The sequence below is a fragment of the Microcebus murinus genome, chromosome 3, assembly GCF_040939455.1.
Source record: "Microcebus murinus isolate Inina chromosome 3, M.murinus_Inina_mat1.0, whole genome shotgun sequence".
NCBI lineage: Eukaryota > Metazoa > Chordata > Mammalia > Primates > Cheirogaleidae > Microcebus > Microcebus murinus.
This window is the reverse complement of record NC_134106.1, coordinates 58423627-58443300: the sequence shown is the minus strand read 5'-3', so window position 1 is coordinate 58443300 and position 19674 is coordinate 58423627. Positions and strand designations below refer to the sequence as shown.

At 47.7% G+C, this 19674-nt stretch overlaps 1 protein-coding gene across 1 annotated transcript in view; it reads left to right on the top strand.

The window, feature by feature from the left end:
• The window catches only part of TGFA (transforming growth factor alpha), a 102713-nt gene that overhangs the window by 28278 nt on the left and 54761 nt on the right, over window positions 1–19674 (top strand). The window contains exon 3 of the mRNA XM_012750167.3: window positions 7898–7951. Coding sequence (XP_012605621.2) covers window positions 7898–7951 — 54 coding nt within the window. The remainder of the gene's footprint in view (window positions 1–7897; window positions 7952–19674) is intronic.

The following is a 19674-nucleotide window of genomic DNA, read 5'->3' as shown; positions in this document are numbered from 1 at the left end:
ATTTCTACTAAAAATAGAAAAAATTAGCCTGGCTTCGTGGTACACACCTGTAGTCACAGCTACTTGGGAGGCTGAGGCAGGAGGATCACTTGAGCCCAGGAGTTTAAGGTTGCAGTGAGCTATGATGACACCACTGCACTGTAGCCCGGGCAACAGAGCAAGACTGTCTATCAGGGGAAACCCCCCCCCCAAAAAAAACACAAAAAACTGAAAAAACAAGACCTAGAGCTGTAGCCACAGAAATTTAGAATAGGAGTGAGAAAGGAATTCCTGAGGATCAACTGGTTTTCCCATTTCCCATCTGCATACTATCAGTACTCACTTTCCTCCAACTCTGTTTTTAAGCTTGTGACCTCTTAGAGAAATTCAGTTCAATGCACATGTATTAAAAACCTAAGTAGGTGCGACAGCATTATGCCAGCTGTGAGGATGGAGATGAACAAGCCACAGTTCCTGACCAAACTGGAAGGGGGAGACAGATAAGACCTGAAAACATGCAAACTACAAGGCGGAATAAAATAAAGACTGCCCTAAGGAAGAAATGATTATTTCTGACATTTGAGCAAGGCTTTGGGGGCAGATTTGATTCCTATGGCTAGAGGATGCAGCATGCCAACTTGAGATTTCAGCATAACATTAATGAAAACTGTCAATAGCAGCTACTATTTATTGCATGTTCACTATGCCTCACTCAGCATGCTGCACGGTCCCCTTGTGTGTCCCCTCGTTTACTCTCTACAGATCCTCTGCGCAGGAGACACACATGTTTATCTCCTTTCACAGCAAAGGAAACTGAGGCTCAGGCAGCTAAACAAAGGTCAGCAGCTGAAAGGACTCTTGGGTCAGGATCTGAGTGGCGTGAGCCCAAGGTGCCAAGCTTGGGGATGGGGAGCCCTTTGCAGGAAAAGGGGCCAGTGCCAGGCAGCTGGGGTCAGAGTGCATTGGTGGAGGGCATTGGAGGAGTTTAGGAAGCAATTGGGTCTAGGGCCAGGTTATGCACTTCAAATCTCTGCTCAGGACTTTGGACTGGGTTCTGTCTCTGCACGGGTCTCTGCAGTGTGGAGCCCAAGGAGAGTTTAGAGGAAAGGAGTGATTTGGTCCAGCAAGCTCACTCTGGCAACAGGAGCAAAGGTTGGGGAGAAAAAAGGCTGTTGGCAAGAAAAACCAGTTTAGCAACTATTGTGATAGCCCAGGGAGGGATGATGAGGCCTGAATTGGGGCCCTGGCAGCAGAGATGCAGGGGGATGGATAAGATGGACTGTGCGGAGGCTGGGTGTGTAGGAGGGCTTGGCTTGGATGTGACAGAGGAGAGGGAGGGGCTGACAGTGGCTGCTGGGTCTTTAGCCCTGCCCAGGACTGAGGAAGAGGCTGGAGGAGGTGAGTTTAGTTTTGAACATGTGACTTGGAGGACGGGAGAGTGGGGAAGTTGGAGGTGATGTTTGGGGCACCGAGGCAGGGAAAAGATCCATGGTAATGCAGAATCAGTCCAGTGCCTTTGGTGGTCTGTAGCGCTGACATCAGCAGCCCACGCTTGTCTGCCTTTGCCATGGTATGGAAGATTCCCCCATTCTCTGGTAGTGTGGATATTGTTGCTGTCCCGTGTGGCTTGGACATTTTAAGGATAAGTCACAGGTCTCAGATTTCCTTTTTTTCTTTTAATTTACTCACGGTAGGTAGGTGCTCAATAAATATTTGATTAATTAATATAAGCAATTCTTTAAACCCTCAAAAGGTATAATATTTCAAGATCAGTCCATAGAATATCAGTGGCCTGTAGCAACCCTGGGGCCTTAAGTAAAGCCCTTTTGTTGAGGTCCTCTCGGTGAGTTCTGGAGGGAGGGCAGGGATGGGGATCGTGACCACCTCCTTCTTGCCCTGAACATCCCAGAAGTTAGGATGAAACAAGCCAAGGAGAAAAGCCAGGAAGAAGCACCATCAACTGCCATGTTTAGTGGGTGCTTACAGTGGTCTAAGGACTTTGTGTCCTTTATTTTGTGTCATTTCATTTAATCCTTGCACTAGTCCTGTGAAGAGGTGTTATCCTTACTTTACAGATGAGGACACTGAGGCTCAGCAAGATTAGATGATGGAGCCAAGGTCTCAGTTGGGGAGTGGCAGGGTCGGGATTTGAACCCAGGCCTGCTGGCAAAGCTCCTTTCTGTTCTGCCATGGCAGACTCCGAGTCACATGTAGAAAATGGTCGAGAATGGTGGTGCCGGTGCCAGTCTGCTCGTCGCTCCTGCCTCCCTGATCCTGAAGGTTCATTCTCAATGCTTTGTTTTTTACCACTTCCAGATGGATGTGGAAAGTTCCCGTGGGCTTTCAGGTAATGCTGGCTTATTTTCTGTGATGTCATCATCATGAGGTATTGCCTTAGACTCATCAAGTTGGAATTCGCTGCTTGCGGCCACTCCAGGAGTCATTGGGAAGGGCAGCCGGGGGCCCAAGCTCACGGACCCAAATGCATTCCCTCCTGGGTTGCGATCTTGGAATATATTGGCGAGCCCGTGTTAAGGCTGCTCCTATAGGCCCATCTGCCCAAGGGATCCGATCCTAAGTCCCTTGTTTCTAAACCCCACTCCTTGCCATTCCCAGAGTTTTCCCAGTCCCGCCTCGCCAATGCCTCCACACACTCCTCTGCAGCTTTGCCCGACGAGAGAAGTGCCCATCTGGAGCCAGTGCACTGGCATCGCTGTGAGCAAGGGCAAATGTGAACTGTCACCTCTTCCTGGGAGAGCGACTTGGCCTCTCTGAGGGCCGGGCCGTCCTCCCACGGGGAAGTCACATGGCCGCCTTGGGCCCTGATATCCTAAGCAGGGTGTGGGCAGTGCCAAGGGGAGCTCATGGGGCCCCAGTCCTACCAACTTCCCTCATGGGCCTTCTCTCCCTTTTCCTCCTCCTCAATCACTTCTTGCCCTTGAAGCCAGCACCTTCACCTGACTGTCGACCTCCTGGATTTAAAAATATTGATAAAATTGTATAATTTGGCAGTTTTTGCTATACAGTTAAAATTCTGCTATGTTTGCAGATAAAATTTAAACGTTGGGATGTGATTCCTAAAGGAAGATGCCACGGCCTGTGCTGGCCAGCCCTGCATTCTGTGTGACCCATTTACCTAAATTTTTGTGCCCTCATGAGTGTCCCCGCAAACCTGGAGCTCAGCTGCAGTGTTCCCACCCGCAGGTACCGCCCACTACTTCCTGAGCTCCTGGCTCTGTCCTCATGACCCCCAGCTCTATGCATGGTAGGGGAGGAAGGAGGAAACCTGGCTGCACCCCGAGCACTCACACTCCCTTCTGCCCTGCTCTCTAGCACAACTCCCATCCCTCCCGCCCTGAATTTGTTCTTCACACAAAGGCCCTTTCTTGCCACCTCCTCTGAATCCAAAGCATCCTTCAGCCGAAAGGACCTGCTGCAACCTCTCTCCATCCTTTCCACGTCTCCTGACAACAAAACCTCACTCTTCACCCCTTCACTCAGGAAGCCTGGTAGGGGTGCCCCAAACAGAGGAGAAGCAGAGCTCTTAATATAGTGGAGGGAGCACCTGGTCCACACCGGGGACTAGTTAGGAGCCTGCAAGAAAATACTGGCTGCAGCAGAGGCCGGAATGGGACGTGGCCACTCAGCTGGGCTGGCCAGGGGCCCCAAGATGCTCGCCCCAGGTCCAGGCACCACAGCTGAGTGTCCACAGAAGGAGGTGGTCACCAGGCTTACGGGTGGTTGAGGGCTGAGAGTGTCCCACACTGAAGGCTCAGCCTGGTCTCCATCCAGAACGGCTAGTCCCATGCATGAGCGAGGGGCTGGAGTGGGGGTGCCCTCCTCGGGGGCCTGGGGGGATGGGTGCCCAGCCTCTCTCAACAGCACTTCCCACCAGCAGCTCAGTGGATGGGTTTCAGGGGCTCACGAGATAAATAGGCTAGCCTCTCTTTATACATTGCTTTTGTTGGGAAATTTATCTGAGTCCCAAACAGCTGAATTAGACACATGGCAGCCCTAGTCCTCCCTTCAGGGCAGCTCTGGGTTCCCACTGTATTTGGGGACTGGGGGAACCAGAAGGGTTTTCTTCCGTTGTGTGTGGTTTTCCCCTAGATGCCTCCCTCTTCTTTTCATTTTTCTTTTTGAAGTCCACCCTTGGGATTCCCCTCTTTGGAGCTATTTAAACAGACATGGGATGCACCAGGAGCAGCCTGTGAGGAAGGGGTTCCTGCCTCCCCACCCCAGGGCCCGTGGCAGGCGAGGGCCAGCTTTGAAACTCAGGCTATGGAGCTTGTGGCTGCAGGCCACCACACCTGTCCACCTTGTCTCCCTGAGCCACTGCATGCCAGGGGGGTCCCTGTGGCTGTCCTCTCCCCACCTTTCCTTTGTTTCTGATGAGCCTTGGAGCCAGCCCAGGCCACGCATTTCCGGAAGGCCTTCCCAGAGCCCAGCTGTCCATGCACAGTCGTGTGGCCAGAGGGCCGGTCCCTGGTCTTATGCCTATGGGGCAGCCAGCGAGCCTGGACACTCCACCTTTGCCCCTCAGCAGACCTTGCTCTCGGGGAGGAAATCGGAGGCAGTGGGAACATCCCAAGAGGCAGCGGATATGGCCTCTGGAAGACAGGGTCACACCCCAACTGCGGGGCCTGCTCATGTGCTGTGTGGACTCATCTGGGGACTCATTTGTAACCGAACACACTCCTGTCAGTGTTGCATGGTCAGAAGGGCTGTCCTGTGAGATGGTAATTAAGCACTCTCTTGGGCATGGGGGCTGGACAGACTTGAGTTTGAACTTGAATTGCTGCAGGAACTTGGGCAGATTTCTTTTGGGTATTTCCACCAGCTGGGCAGGAAGGCAGGGAGGCTGGGAAGTGCCTGTGTCATGGGTTACGGTGAGAATTAAGTAAGATAACACATGCAAACCCTAGTGCCGACCCGGAACCAGTGCATGCCCAATAAGAGCTGCACACCCACCTGAGGAGCGAGGGGCCTGACCCCTGTTGTCCTGGCCCAGGGCCCTCTTGGGGAGCCCACCGGGTAACTACATGGAAGCAGAGGCCTCGCCTCTCATTGCAGGGCCCCCACGTAAGTCATGTGTGAAGCAGGACTGCAGCCAGCAGTTGTTTTCCATGGGAATGTGAAGGTGCAGAAAGGAACTATTCTTCTCGTGTGGCTCAAATTATGCATAAAAACCCAGCAGCTTTCATCTGTGGAACATGGTGGTTTTGCAAACTTTAATTCATTTCCAAAACATCTTTGTCAATTTGGCAGCTGCTGGCTCACAGGTGAGGAGCAGAGTGGGGGAAGTCACTTGCCCCAGGGCTGGGGGAGCAGGCTCCCATCACACACCCTCGTTGTCCTGGAGAGCGGGTATTTGTCTGTGCTGTCTTCGAGGCAGTTGTATGGCAATAGCTTTCTTGTCTTGGTTTTGCTGAAGCAGAGGTCGACGTGGAGCCCGGGAACTGTGCTGACTGTTCACCCTGACTGACAGGATGTGGGGCAGGGAACTAGATGTGAACATAATTCATTAGTTAAGGGACAGATCGTGACAGCCGGTCACGCTTCCCTTTGAGAGGTATGCAAAGCATCCCCAGTGTCGTCCTTTGACATTATTATGGGTCACTGGCTGACCTTAGCCCAGAGTGGTTTGTGGTGGTGCCAGCAAAGTCAGAATGTGACCGTTCCCCTGCTTTGAGCGTGCAGCCACTAAGGCTTTTCCTGGCTTGAGTGGGAATGCCTCACTTCCACACCCGGTATGTGGATTGTAGTGTTACCCTTTTAAATGTGTCTGGAGGAAACCTCAGAGCCTCAAAATTAGCATCTATTGTGCAGCAAGAAAGAATTGCTCAGGGAAGAGGTGTCTGATTTTAGTGATTTTTCTCTCCCCATTCCCCCATTCCCAACTTCCAACTCTAGAACCAAACATCTGAACCAAATATCTGGTTCAGGACTCTGAAAGTCATGGGGATATCCGTGCCAGACTTCCAGGGAAAGCAGTCCAAAGTTCTCATGATGTTTCTCATTTCAAAGGCCAAGAGGAAAGTTGTGAGCCTGATTGCTTTATCTGTGCCAAGTGTGATTTTCCTTTGAGAGTCGGGACTTCTATGTCTACACCCTAAGATGTAGGGGCAAGGAGCTTCCACAGTCTGCAGAGTAGGGGATTGCATCTTCCCTATAACCCAGCGGTCCCCAACCTTCTTGGCACCAGAGACTGGTTCCATGGAAGACAATTTTTCCACATACCAGTGGCTGTAGGAGGGATGGGAGGCATGGTTTCAGGATGATTCAGGCACATTCCATTTATTGTGCACTTTATTTCTATTATTATTACATTGTAATATATAATGAAATAATTATACAACTCACCATAATGCAGAATCAGTGGGAGCCCTGAGCTTGTTTTCCTGCAACTAATGCTGCCGCTGATCTGACAGGAGGTGGAGCCCAGGCAGTGATGCGATCAATGGGGAGCAGCTGTAAATACAGGTGAAGCTTTGCTTGCTTGCCCACTGCTCACCTCCTGCTGTGTGGCCCGGTTCCTAACAGGCCACAGACCGGTACAGTCCTTGGCCTGGGGGTTGGGGACCGCAGCTGTAACAGGTAGAACTTTGTTTTCTGTGCTGACTTGATTCACCTGCCGTCTAGGCTGACCTCTTGGAGGCCCCGCCCCTTTGCACACTGTGGCATCCTTTTGTGTTTCAGTTTTGGGAAGTCATTCTAGTTTAGTTCATGCTGATTTCATAACCCATAAGAGGTTCCTTTTTCAGTGGAAGTTTGCTGCCCCGTTTCCAGAAACCTTCTGTACTGTAATGTGAGGGCACATATGGTCATCTGTTGGCAGGGACAGCTTCATGGGCATGCGACCTGTGTGGTCACACAAAGCTCCACGCTCACAAGGACCCTAAGCTTAGGGTTTAACACTCTACAGTTGCAGTCTTGGAATTCTTATAGTTTTATCTGTGAGTCTGTGTCTTGTAAGTGAAACCGGTGGGACAGTGGATTGTACACTGGGGGCTGGAGCCGTGGTTCCCATGATCTTGGCTCCTGCCTCCCCTGAGTGGGTTCTTGCCCCTGCCACACTCTGCCCCTGGTGGGGCTACACAAGAAAGGCTGGGGTTAGGTGCATGCCCCCCATAGCATCTGGGGACAGGGCATGTGGCAACTGTCCCCATGCTGATCTGGCAGCTCCCTGCATGTTCAGTGGGCAGCTGGTCCAAGTACCCTGCGCGTCCTGGCATGAGGATGCGATACCTTTAGGGATCACCCAACTTGGGTGGGGGCAGCCAGTCCTGGGAAGAAGAGGTACCTGACTTAGACTTCCCCACCCCAACCAGGCCACAGCCTGTTGGTCCAGCTGCTCACTTGAGAGAAAACCCCAGAGGCAGTGGGTCCCCGGCTCACTTGCACACTCTGTCACTGGGGTCCCCATGCACCTAGAAGGGGCTGCACTCAGCCTGCAAGTATCCTCATGCCCAAAGGAGTGCAGTGACTTTTATAGTAAATAAAAAAAACATGATGACGTGCACAACAATGTGAATATACTTAACGTCACTGAAAATGTACACTCAAAAATGGTAAATTGGTTATGTATATTTTCTCATGATAAAGAATATATTTATAAGGTGTTAAAAAACAAAACCAAAAAGCCCACCATGACAGATGGAGAGAGCCACTGTGGAAGGAAGGAAGAAGTTTTATATTTTAGTACCTTTAATGGGAATGTTTTTCCTGCTTTTTGAACACGGGGTCCTAGGTTTTCATTCTGCCCTGAGCCCTACAAGCGATATAGCCGGGCCTGTCTGTTGGCCACTTTGTGAAACTACCAAGCCTTTGCCTTTCAAAGGGCCTGCCCTGGAAGGCTCTGAGGACATCATCCATTGCTGAGCAGACTCTTACCTTTTCTTTCTTCTCCACCCCACAGGTATCGTGTTGGCCATGTGCCAAGCCCTGGAGAACAGCACGTCCTCCCAGAGCGGTGAGTGCAGCTGCCCGGGCGTGTGGCGTGTGAAGGGAGCAGGCCTGCCAGTGTGTGCAGCCCGAGCTGTCACCTGACGAACTCCCACCATGGCCTCCTGACACGGAGCCCACACCTATGTCTCAGCCCCTTCCGCCCCTCCTCATGGGCCGAGGGACAGGTCTTCACTGCAGTCCCCAGAGGGGCTGTCCCTGCTCCCTCAGGGTCCACCCTCTTCCCTGTGTCTCTCTCTTCAGCTGTTCAGACAATTCACATGGGCAAGTGTGCAGGACCCGACAGCTCAGAACTAGCCATACTTTCCCAGCTCACATGATATAGTTCATCTAAAGAACAACCCCAGTTCCTAAATCCCTTTGTCAGCCTCTGCCTGGTGATCTTTGTTTAGTTATTTTCTGGTTTATGTTTTGATACTTGTAATAATAGTTCCTTTTTATTTTTTTTCATTTTAAAGATCCTAAGTCCAACATATTGGAGAGCTTGGAAGTGTAGGAGGCAAACTGCCCACGATCATTGCGCTGCGGGAAGCAGCCCCGTTCATTGGCGTGTTGCTTTTAGCCTTTGTTGGTGTGTGTTAATATTTTATATGATTAGTCCTGGTGAGGAAACTATTTTGATTGTTGCTTTTTAAACTCAAATGTTGGAGTTGTGCATTTTTCCGTGTTGCTGGAAAGTATTGAAATCTATTCTTTTGAAATGTCACAACATCCTATTAAAATGGATACATGTGATTTAATGAAACGTTCCCCACTGGATATTTATGGTATCTCAGGTTTACATTATGGTGCTATTAATGCATCTTCATGCCTGGAAACTTCTTCCTTCTTTTGAATTTTTTCTTCAGAATATATCTCCAGGAGCAGGAATAAATACATTTTTGACCCTTGGGACAAATTGCAAATAGCTTTTCCAGGTGAATTGGGCTGGTTTTTATCAGCGGCGCGTGAGCATGCCAGTTTCACTCCTCCCTCGTTAGCACAGAGATGTGCCCCTGACTTCTGCTCCCGTCTGTTACTGCAGCAGCCTCCTGGTGTGTCTCCCAAGCAATTTCAGGGAGGTTCTACTGGGATGGGGTGGGTTTTTAATATGTTCGTAAATTCTCTAACCAACCCCACAGCGTCCCTGGTGCTTTGCTATTCTCTTCCAGACGTTTCCCTCCAAACCCACTGGGTACCACTGCTTCTGCAGCCCAGAGTCCCACCCCCCCGGTACTGTTGTCCTTGATGCACTCGGACCCTTAAGATACCCAAGCCACTTGGTGGTCCATGACTCTGTGTCATGCTTTCTTGGGGCTGGAGGTGGAAGGGTGTGAGTGTGTCCACCCCTAAGCGGTGCTTCTGGAGTCCAGGGTTTCCATGGAGTAGTTCTTGGAAGCAATTCCATGAAACAGTAACAGTTGGGAGCAGAAGTCAGGGAAACATACTCTATGCTAACAAGGGAATAGTGAAGCTGGCATTGAATTACCTCCCACACCACAAAGGGCTGGGATATGGATGTATGGGGGAAGGGGAGGATAGCTGAGTGACTTCACCATGCGGTTTTCAGAATTGCCCAACCCCCTTCCCTAGGATGTACTCACCCCCAGGTGCATCTTCGGACCCTCCTACAGATAGACCTCTGGTGACCTTCCCAAACACTGGAACGTCCTGATACTCCAGCAGCACTTGCACACTGGATGTCATTTGAGAGAACCTGGACCCTGGGCCAGTTGGTGGTTACCACTTGTTCTGATACTTGTCACTATTATCTCCAGGTGTCTCCATGAATCGAGATGCTTCCATGTTTTCTCTGCCCTTCCTGTTCCCTTCTGGGACAAACTCAGTGGAACTGGGCCATAAAGACCCTGACATTAGGCCAGATGGGTGAGGTGGAGGCCTGTGCCCAGGTCTCTATCGCTGGGTCCCCATCTCTCTGGCAGAGGCCTCCCTCCAGTCCCTCCTAGTCCTCACTGTAGGACCTGGTAGGCCAAGAGCCAGGTTCTCTACTGAGTCTCTTTTAGGTGACAAGTAGCAATGATGGCAGATGCTGATGCTGCCACCCACAGGGTAGAGGGTACTCCTAGTCATTCCAATCCCTCCTCCAAGTCTCCATCCATTTGTATGAACAAGAAAAGCCTCAGTAAGGGATGTTGTACCTGAGCCTCTTTCCTTAGAGACCTGGCGTGGCTCCTGCCTAGGCCCTTTGGGGTTTCCCAGGCCCTCCTGGGCAGAGCTGATACATTTGTCCAGAAAACAGCTGTCCTTGCTGCAGTAGTGACCAACCTCTGTTCCGTCTTTCCTTTCTGGACTTCCTCATATGAGACTGACACGGAGAAGTGGCTGAGGTTTACTTTCCCTCACGACGTGTGGTCAGAAAACCGCAGCTGAGCCCCTGCCGTGTTGCACATTGCCCTGCACCTGGCTGAGTGCCACTCTGTGGCCCAACATGGGCCTCTGCATGGGAGCAGAGGCAGTGCCACCGCCTCTAATGTCCAGAGAGCTTGAGCCGCAGAGTCGGCTGCCAGTCTGCGGAGAAGGGAGGTGGGCTGCCCCCCTCCCCCGGCCTCTGTGTTGCTCTCTGTCTGATGGGTCACTTAGCTACAAAACTTGTGACCTGGTGTCTTAGACATAGCTCTTTCCATTTTTACTAACTCTCTGCCCTGCCCCATGAGACCCAGACATGAACCCAGAGAGGGCTGGGTTAAGAGACAAGTCTAAATGGTGACGACCGCATTGTAGTCATCCCTCCAAAGGCCAGGGCTTTGTGACTGAATCGGGCTTGTTTGCTTAACTTTCTCTTCCTTTAGGGTGACCTTACTATCTCCTGGAAGACTGCTCAGGCCTTCCCACCCCACCAGACAGGGCTGAAATCCTGCAGTGGGCGCAGCTCAGACTGGGGTCCAACCCCACCAGCCACGCCCCCTGCCTGGCGTTAAAGTGAAGGTGCATGTGTGTCTAACTCGTGGCTAATTTAATAAGCAAAACTATCTGCTAACATTGTATTATATTAATAGAAATCTCCATTTCTAGGAGAGAAGTAATAGCAAAACCAATCCCTGAATACCCATCACCCAGCTTTGACAACCGACATCACGCTGTCATTTTCCTTTCATCTATTTCCCCCACCCTTTTTATTTTTCCCTTTGCCGAGATATTTTAAAGCAAAGCACATTTCATTTGTAACACTCCAATACATATATCTAACAGATAACAGCTTTTAAAAACATAACCACAACTCCATTACCACACCAACAAAGGCAACAATTCGTTTTTGTTAGATCCTCAAATATTGACAGTACAGATGATGCTGTACTTGATTTTGTGGCACTTCATTTTAATTTGCGGTTTAGTGTTTTCATATATTACTTTCTACTTATTTCTTTTCAGGTGAACACTTTTCATAAAATGTATTCATTTAGGTGCAGGTGACTCTCACATCGGAGTGCCCCTAACTCCTTAACCTCTGCATGTTGCTGGGCTCGTTTACTAAATCCCAGCACCAAACCATCCAGAACCACATAAATGGTAGGAAACTGTCTACATCGTCTGTGTATAGACATGGGTAATTGTAGGCAAAAAGCTATAAGGGCTTTACCATGACATAAATATGCAGGCCTTTTCATTCTAAGAGTTTACCAGAATGAGAAATAAAGATGGCTATAAGAGAAGTTTTGATACATTCCTAAATGACAACACTGGAGCAAGGTGTGCTAGGAAGACACAGGTGAAGCCCTGACATCTTGGAGAGAAAATTGCAAATTCTGTGTACCAATCAGGGCAGGCACGTGGTCTTGAAAGACCATGGGGCCAATCCCATGTGGCTTTCTTGTGCATTTTGAAAAAAAAATTCCATGTTCTTATTGCTTGACAATTGGCCTTGGCCTGCCTTGTTGGTGGTTCTTCCTTTCTTCCTTTCTCTTAGATCCCCAAATATGGAGGGTAGATGATGCTAGAGTCATAGAAAACCGATGTTGTCATCAGTAAATGCTTCTCAGACATCTACTTTGGGTGGGACAGTGGAGGGTCTGGAATCCTGGACATTGGACCCACTTGGCCTCAGTTTTTTCAAATCCCTATGCAAGTTGCTCATCTGGTTCCTGTTTGGATTAGTTTCTTCATCTGTTGGGCCTATAAGAGTTTTCATGTGGCCACTCTGATAGATTGGTAGCGATAACTTGGAGAGCTGTGCTGGGAAGGACATCAGGCTACCTTCAGGCTTTTGGGAAGTACCGCAGTGGTCAATTTGAGATGCCCGTTGCAGGCCCAGGGTAGGGGAGTGGTGGTGTGACTGCCACATATTTGATTCTAGCTGCTATTTCACATTCAGGTTTGAACATTCTGGTTGCTAGAGCTATACAAAGAAGTAGGCCTTCTCTGCCTTGCCCTCAGGGAGCCCACCACACAGGTGAGAAGACAACATGGGAACCCACAACGAGAGGGTATCGGGATGATGTTGGCAACCTCAGCCGACTGTTAGTGCATGATTTAGAAAATAATTGCTATGAGAGTAAATTCAATAGTCTGGGGCTTGAGACAGCATTTTTATCCGGTTGGTTGTCGATTTGTAAAGCACACAGAGAAATATTAGCTGGAGGCAGGGTAAGGGAGGCGGCGCCTACAGCTCAGAACATGTCACACCCTCCCAAGGGAGGCGTTATGACCTATCTTCAAAAGGCACTTTTTAATGCCCCTTAAAAGGGACAGAATGCACCCTGGTTGAGAAGTTGTTGGGTGGCTGCTTGCTTAACCCTCAGAAATGTCTCACGGTTCCCAGGCTGCCCATCTGGTTCTCATATTTTCATGGGACTCACTCTAATGACTGAGCGGGTGTGGTGAGGGCCTTGCTCAGGCACCTGGGAGCCAGGCCTCAGGCTTCCTTCTGCTATCTGCCTTGCACGATCTGGGGACCCAGGGCGTCTTTAAACCTCTGAACTTCTGCTCCTTTTTCTAGCTGTGTGTAATGGCACCCACCTGGAATCAGGGCGTGTTTGAAGGCTTGCTTAATTTAGTGTCTGGGAGACTTTTCAGAGGTGATGATGAAAGAACATGGAAATTTTACAGTGGGGTTATTCACGGGGAATGTCACCATTATCATCTGATTTGGGGAGATGGTGGTCAGATCTGGGTGGGGACCCTGAGCTTAAATATCTTGAGGTGGCAAGATTGGGCTGGGGGTGCACAAAGGGAGGGCAGATCAGATTATCATGAAAAGCCTTTGAAGCCTTTACTTGTTTGGAAAACAGGTAGAACGTGGGTCACCCAGCAAGCACAGGATCTGGTTTTTGCTCCTGTCACCTAACAAAAGCTTTTCAGAACTGCAAACTGCTTCCCCATTCCATTGTCTAGAGTTTTCCCACGCGGAGCTGAAGTCATTCTAAAATTAGAAGGCTCACGTGTTCTACCCAGGTACATGTTTCGCCTGCTCCAAATATGTGTCTATAACAGGAGAGACTTGGTGTGCCTTAGTTTGGGGATAAAACCGCATACACCTGCGTGTGCTTGCTTTCGCAAACGCTTACAAGAGCGTTAAGAAAGAATGAGAGATTCTTCCTTTCCTCACTAAGATTTATGCTTGTCATCCACTTGCTCATTTTACCTTCTGCTTTCTGCAAAGGAAATTGTACTAGGTCAGTTGCTTTTCGAGCAAAGGCTGCTCAGGGTTAGTAGACAGAACACAGGATATGGAATCAAGAATTGTAATTCTGACACATTGACTCAGTCTTCCTGAACCTCGGTTCCCCCATCAATAAGATGAAAGAGTGGGATTGAGTTCGTGTCTTATCAATCTCTGCGTTTCAAAATGACTTTAGTAGGTCACAACCAACGTTTTTTAAAAATGAGATTGAATAGCTTAGAATAGAACATTTCAGAGTGCATTGCATGGGGGAAGGACAGGTACTATTTCATGGTACTCTTGTTTTTAGTTTTTAATAGATTCATATGTTGGCATTCTGCATCATTTTACTTGCATAAATTATGTCCATATTGCATCTTCCATAACAATGGTCCCCAACATTTTTGGCATCAGCAACTGGTTTCATGGAAGACAATTTTCCCACAGATGGGAGTGAGGGCGGGCAAGGGGTGGGAGTGAGGGAGGCAGGCAGTGATGCGTGGCTGTTTTCCTAAAAGGCCACAGACCGGTACTGGGCCATAGCCCAGGGGTTGGGGTCTGCAGCTCTATAATTTCCAGAGTTGATTTCTTCATAAGTAAAAGCTTAGATGCTTGCAGAGTAAGTACCATAAATCTCTCTAGACCTGTACGTTCCCCTTACACAAACACCCCTAGTCTTTTATAGTTGTCTGGTCTACCCCTAATTTGACAGCAGTTCTTTTATCGTACTCATCTTCATCAAGTCTTTCCAGAACACTCAACTTATGGAAACAACAGCTCTTTCCTTATACACAGATATTTCATTAATTTGCATAATATGTAATTAAATTACGTAAATACAGTAATGAGTACAACTGACATAAACAGGTTTGGGAACAAAAACAAGTGACCTCTTGGTAAATATACAGGCTAACTGGTTAGAACAGCATAGGCTGGTAAACTAGAGTAGCCAACTAACTGAGCTTTTGCATGCTGAGGGCACTGGTGTATGCTTTAGCAAAGGAATGGAGAGTATGGGATTGGGTAAGTTGGGCTTGATTTAAGTAGAGCTCAGTTAAGAAAGCCTCTACCATCTTGGAAGGAAAAAAGGCATATGACAACACTTGTGGGTTTTTTAAAATCTAGGCCTATAGAAGTCTTAGTGTTCTCCCACTTTTAGTTTTATTTGGCATACATGTAAGTACTACCTCATACAGGCATTGTGTTCAGCCTTGGAGGTACACATGAGAATTAAACACGAGCCCTGCCGCCAGAGGCCAGCAGGTCAGGCAGATACTGTTGGTAATTTCGACATCTCAAAGGCAAATCAGAAACGTAGACAAAGCCATGATCTACCATGATGGATTTCTTTGAAGAAAACAGCACTCTTGCCATATTCAGACTTCCATTTGTAATCTAGTTCCAAACTGCATACTTTGCATTCTCTTTGCTATATTGCCTCTTGCTCAGTTTGGTGCTGGGTCAGTGTTCTATCCGATTAATCACTCTTTGGGGCTGTGGCTGTTATCTGTGAAGTTGGCAAAGAGGGGATCTCTGGCGGGCACCTTGTGTTCCAAGAACAGAACCTGAACACACAGCAGCCGAGATGGGGTGGGGGAGGGTGTTGCTCTTAAGGAGTCAGCTTCAGAGAATCCAAGGAAACGCTGCCCAGCCAGGCCCCAAGCAGTGCAGGAGTCAGAGTGACTGCAGGCGTCTCAGCTGCAGCAATCTGTGCCATTTACTCTGTACCTACCATGAGGATAGTCCTCATACCAACTCATTCCATTTCCATATCTCTTAGCTCACAGTGTGAGAGAATCAGATTGGTTTGTCTTTTTTGGCTGAGTGGCCTTAGCAGCTTTGGTGAGTTTGGGAGGGGAAGGCTGCAGGCAAAGAAGGTGCCAGACGGCAGCCTAGGCCTTGCAAGGCAGAGTTCCTCATTAGACCTGGAGGGGACAAAGAACAGCATCCTTAGTCCAGACTGATTCTTTGACTCATTCCTTCCATCAACAAATATTTAGTGAGCACTTATTATGTGCCAGGCCCTGATCAACACAAAGGCCTTGTTCTCAAGGACCTTATATTTCCCTGGAAAAGATAGATGTAATATGATCTTTCAAACTATCGTATCAGCATATTTAAAGAATGATGATACTGAACGCTAGTGTGTGTGGCGTGAGACAGCTACATATGTTGTCATGATGGGTGTGGATATTGCCATAACCTTTCTGAGAAATAGCTCAGCATTAGTGGTGAACTTAATCCCATTGTATTAGTGGCAAGAACTTTAAAATTGTGAATACCTTATGACCCAATAATTGAACTTTTAGGGATCTATTTTACAAAAATAATCAGATGTTAAGTTACTATCCACTATAGTGAAAAGGAGTCAATTTAGATGTCAGCAGGAAGAAAACAGTTACAGAACAGTAGCTAGATAGGCTACTGTATAATCCCTTTAAAGTCATGTTGATGAGGACTATTTAATGATAAGGGGAAATGCACACAATATGTACATAGAAAAAATAGTATATAAAATTGAATGATATAACTCTAATCTGTAAACTATACACACAGATGCAAGAATACAGGGCATATATGACACAGTGTTAACATTAATTTTCTCTGGTTAATGAGAATATAAGTGATTTTCATTGGCTTCGGACTTTCCTGTTTTCCCACAGCATCTGAAAAGAAAGAGGAGGCAGTGGCCACGTGCTGTCGGCAGCAGGCACTGCGTGCAGGCCACCTCTGTCTTGCTGTCCAGGGGCTGCACCTGTCACTGAGGCTCATGCAGTACTGCTGTTTCTGGAGCATGGGCACCTGCCACGCTGGCCTCACCTGAGGGCCACCCTAATCTCTGCAGCGTGGCACCCAGGCCTCACTCCGCGGCACAGCAGCCTCCCAGGTACCTTGCTGCCTGAATAGGTGTCCCCAACAGCCACCAATTTACTTCAGAGTTCAGGGGATGCTCATTCAACTCTTCTTCAGTAGCCCTGTGGCTCCTAAATCAAGATCCACTTTGCATAAATTTTAAGTTCTTGATACATCCAGGTTCCAACAGAGAAGTTGGGCCTTTCTGGGCTTCCAGCCCTGGGATCAGTCTCTCAAATGTAAAGACTCTGGAACTAGACATGCTGAGTTCAAATTCTACTTGTACCACTTACAAGCTGTGAGACCTTGGGCAAGTTACTTAACGTCTCTGTGCCTTGGCTTATCTGTAAAATGGGAATAATAATATTACCTACTCATATGGTAGTTGTGGTGATTAAGAACTTACTATATATAAAGCACTTGAAACTGCATATAGGGAAGCTACTCTAAGTGTTAGCTGCTACTATTACTACTCTTACTGTCATTACTGGTGATGTATATGTTGTAAAGCAAAACCTGTGTCTTTGTGGGGCTGTTTGTCACCTGGAGTTAAGCCCTGAGGCAGTGCTCCTCACACTTCAGTGTACATAGCAGGCATCCTACTATGTTAAAATGCAGATTCCTGGGCCCCCCAGCAGCATACAACCCAGAAATCTGCATTTTTAGTCCTCAACCATGTTTTGTTGGAGCTCAGTGGGAAGATGAGCTCCATCTTCCTGAGTGGCACATGTCCTTGGAGGCTGAGATGCTGTCACCTCAAGGTGACAGCACTGTGCCATCCCTGGAGCTCTTGCTCCCCCTCAGCGGGGCAGTGCTGGATTCTGGGAGTCCGTGAAAAGGGCTGACTTTCTAGCACTCACCCAGGACTTCGGTAAAGAGAAGTCAAAAACCTCAGAACTTGGGCCATCACCTCAAACATCCTCTTTCTCATTAGCCTCATTGTGATGAAATGATGAACACAGCGGCTCTTCGGTGAAACATCAGCTTTGGTTTCCAAGAGCACAGGCCCAAACCCCAGGTTTCTGCGTGTGAGGATCAGCCTGGGGCACCTGCTTATTGACTGCTGAAGAGACCGTCAGCTGTTTTAATCCAGCCCAGATAGCCCCTTTACCAGACTCTGCAACGGTTTTACAGATTCATCCTGAATCTCCCTTCTGAGTTTCCTGTCTTGAAAGGTATGGCCCAATTCCCGTATCAGAATGCGTAATGGAAGATGACTTCACACCTCCGGTCATTTTAACACCAGGTTGCTTTGACTAAAATGTTTCCTAAATAGCAAAACCCAGGGGAAAAAAGGATAAGATGAACGGAATGGAGTTGCCTCGACTCTGCTCGCATGCTGTGTGACTTAGCCTGAGTTTTTTCTTCCCATTTGTCACTTAGCAGCTTGAGGAGGAATCCTTCTTTCTGGGTCATTTTTCATCTTGACTTTTGGGGGCTTGGAATATAGTGAACATCACTCTCTGCCTCGCGTAGAAGGTCTAGGAAGGTATTTCCGAGATCTTGAAAGTGGACTATGTCACAGATGGCTGCGAAATCTGCCACAAATGAACCTTCCTGGTGCTCTGAGGGATAATAAAGAGAAATATAATTACGAATCCAGTAATGGCCAATGGAAAGCTCTATAAAATTCTGTTTCTAGCAGGCTTTCTACCTGATATCCTATTAAATAAACACAGCCCAGTGTGGTGACAGACTCTAAAAACCTAGACACACGCCCGACCAAATGATAACCAGATTGGAATTGTCACTGTGGGCAGTATCCCAAGGATTTAACCCTTGATCAGCACTTTCCAACCTTTTTCAGAATAAAGATACATTTTTAACATCAAAAGTGTGTGACGCCCCACAGATAATAGTTGTACCTTTAATATTAAATTATATTAAATGAATTAATATATATAATAGCTAAAAGCTGCTATGAGAACCCAGTAACACTTTAAAATGAATTTGTATTTTATCAACCACAATAGATTCATATAATAATAATATGAACTAACACAGAGCACTCACTATATGCTGGGTGCTTTTCTATATATCCCCATTTAACGCCTACAACTCTAAGAAGGTACTATTATTAGCTCCATCTTACAGTTGGCAAAATTGAAGCACAGAGAAGTTAAGTAACTTGCCCAAGGTCATATAATTAGAAAGTGGCAGAGCTGGGATTTGAACCCAGTTAACTGGCTGCAGAGTTGTAAGCACTTCACCACTATGCTTTAAAAACACACTCATGGAGATGCACATATACCATGTTTCCCCAAAAATAAGACAGGGTCTTATATTTATTTTTCCTCAAGAAGACACCCTAGGGCTTATTTTCAGGGGATGTGTTATTTTCCCCTCAAAGCCTCAGCTTGCAGCACACACAGGATGGCCGGGACCTGACAGAGAGCCGACCTTGGTGGTGGGGCTGCCTGTACCTTTCCGGTCACCTTTGGGATAGTAGCTGTCTCGATGGGGCAGATGAGAAGGGCTGCTCATCTTCTTTACCGCTCCATGACGAAATGCATGGGTTGTGCAGATACACTGCATAGCCAATCCCATCACCAGGTCTTATTTTCGGTGTATGGCTTATATTGTGCAAATGCTTAGAAATCCTGGTAGGGCTTATTTTATGGGTAGGTCTTATTTTCAGGGAAACATTGTAGGTATCTCATTCGGACCACAGATATTATCTGAACGGAGACTTACAAACACTTTGCATTGAAGAACTCTGTGACTCTTTCTTCCCCTTCTCTAAGACAGATTTGGAATTACTTTCTTGGGTTTTTAATTCTCCATTTCATCAAAAATTAGACATACATCTTAAAGTATGTATGTGTATAATTATATGTATGAGGGCTGTCTGGAAAGTATACAGCCATGTAACATGTTCTCATTAACAATGACTGGATACTTTCCAGACCTAGTATGTATGTACACATGTGTGCATGTGTATACCTGTGCACCTGTGAGTGTACCTGTGTGTGCACGCATGTGTATATGTAAGCTTTTAGTTATCTTTCTTATCACAAAACCATGGGATCTTCTTTTATATATTCTTCCATCAACAAAGACTGACTCAGTTCCCTTGATGGACTTTGTTCTGAGCGTCTAAATCCTTTTAAGTGTTTTTGCACAGATCTGGTCATGGATAGGTGTTTCCTGAAAGATTCTTTTCATAAATCTATTTGAGATGACTGTGTTGGTAGGCTTATGAAGCACAGGGGACGGAACCTATAGAACTCCAAAGTCACAAAGTCAGTGGAGATGAAAACACAGACCTCTCACCCTTTAGC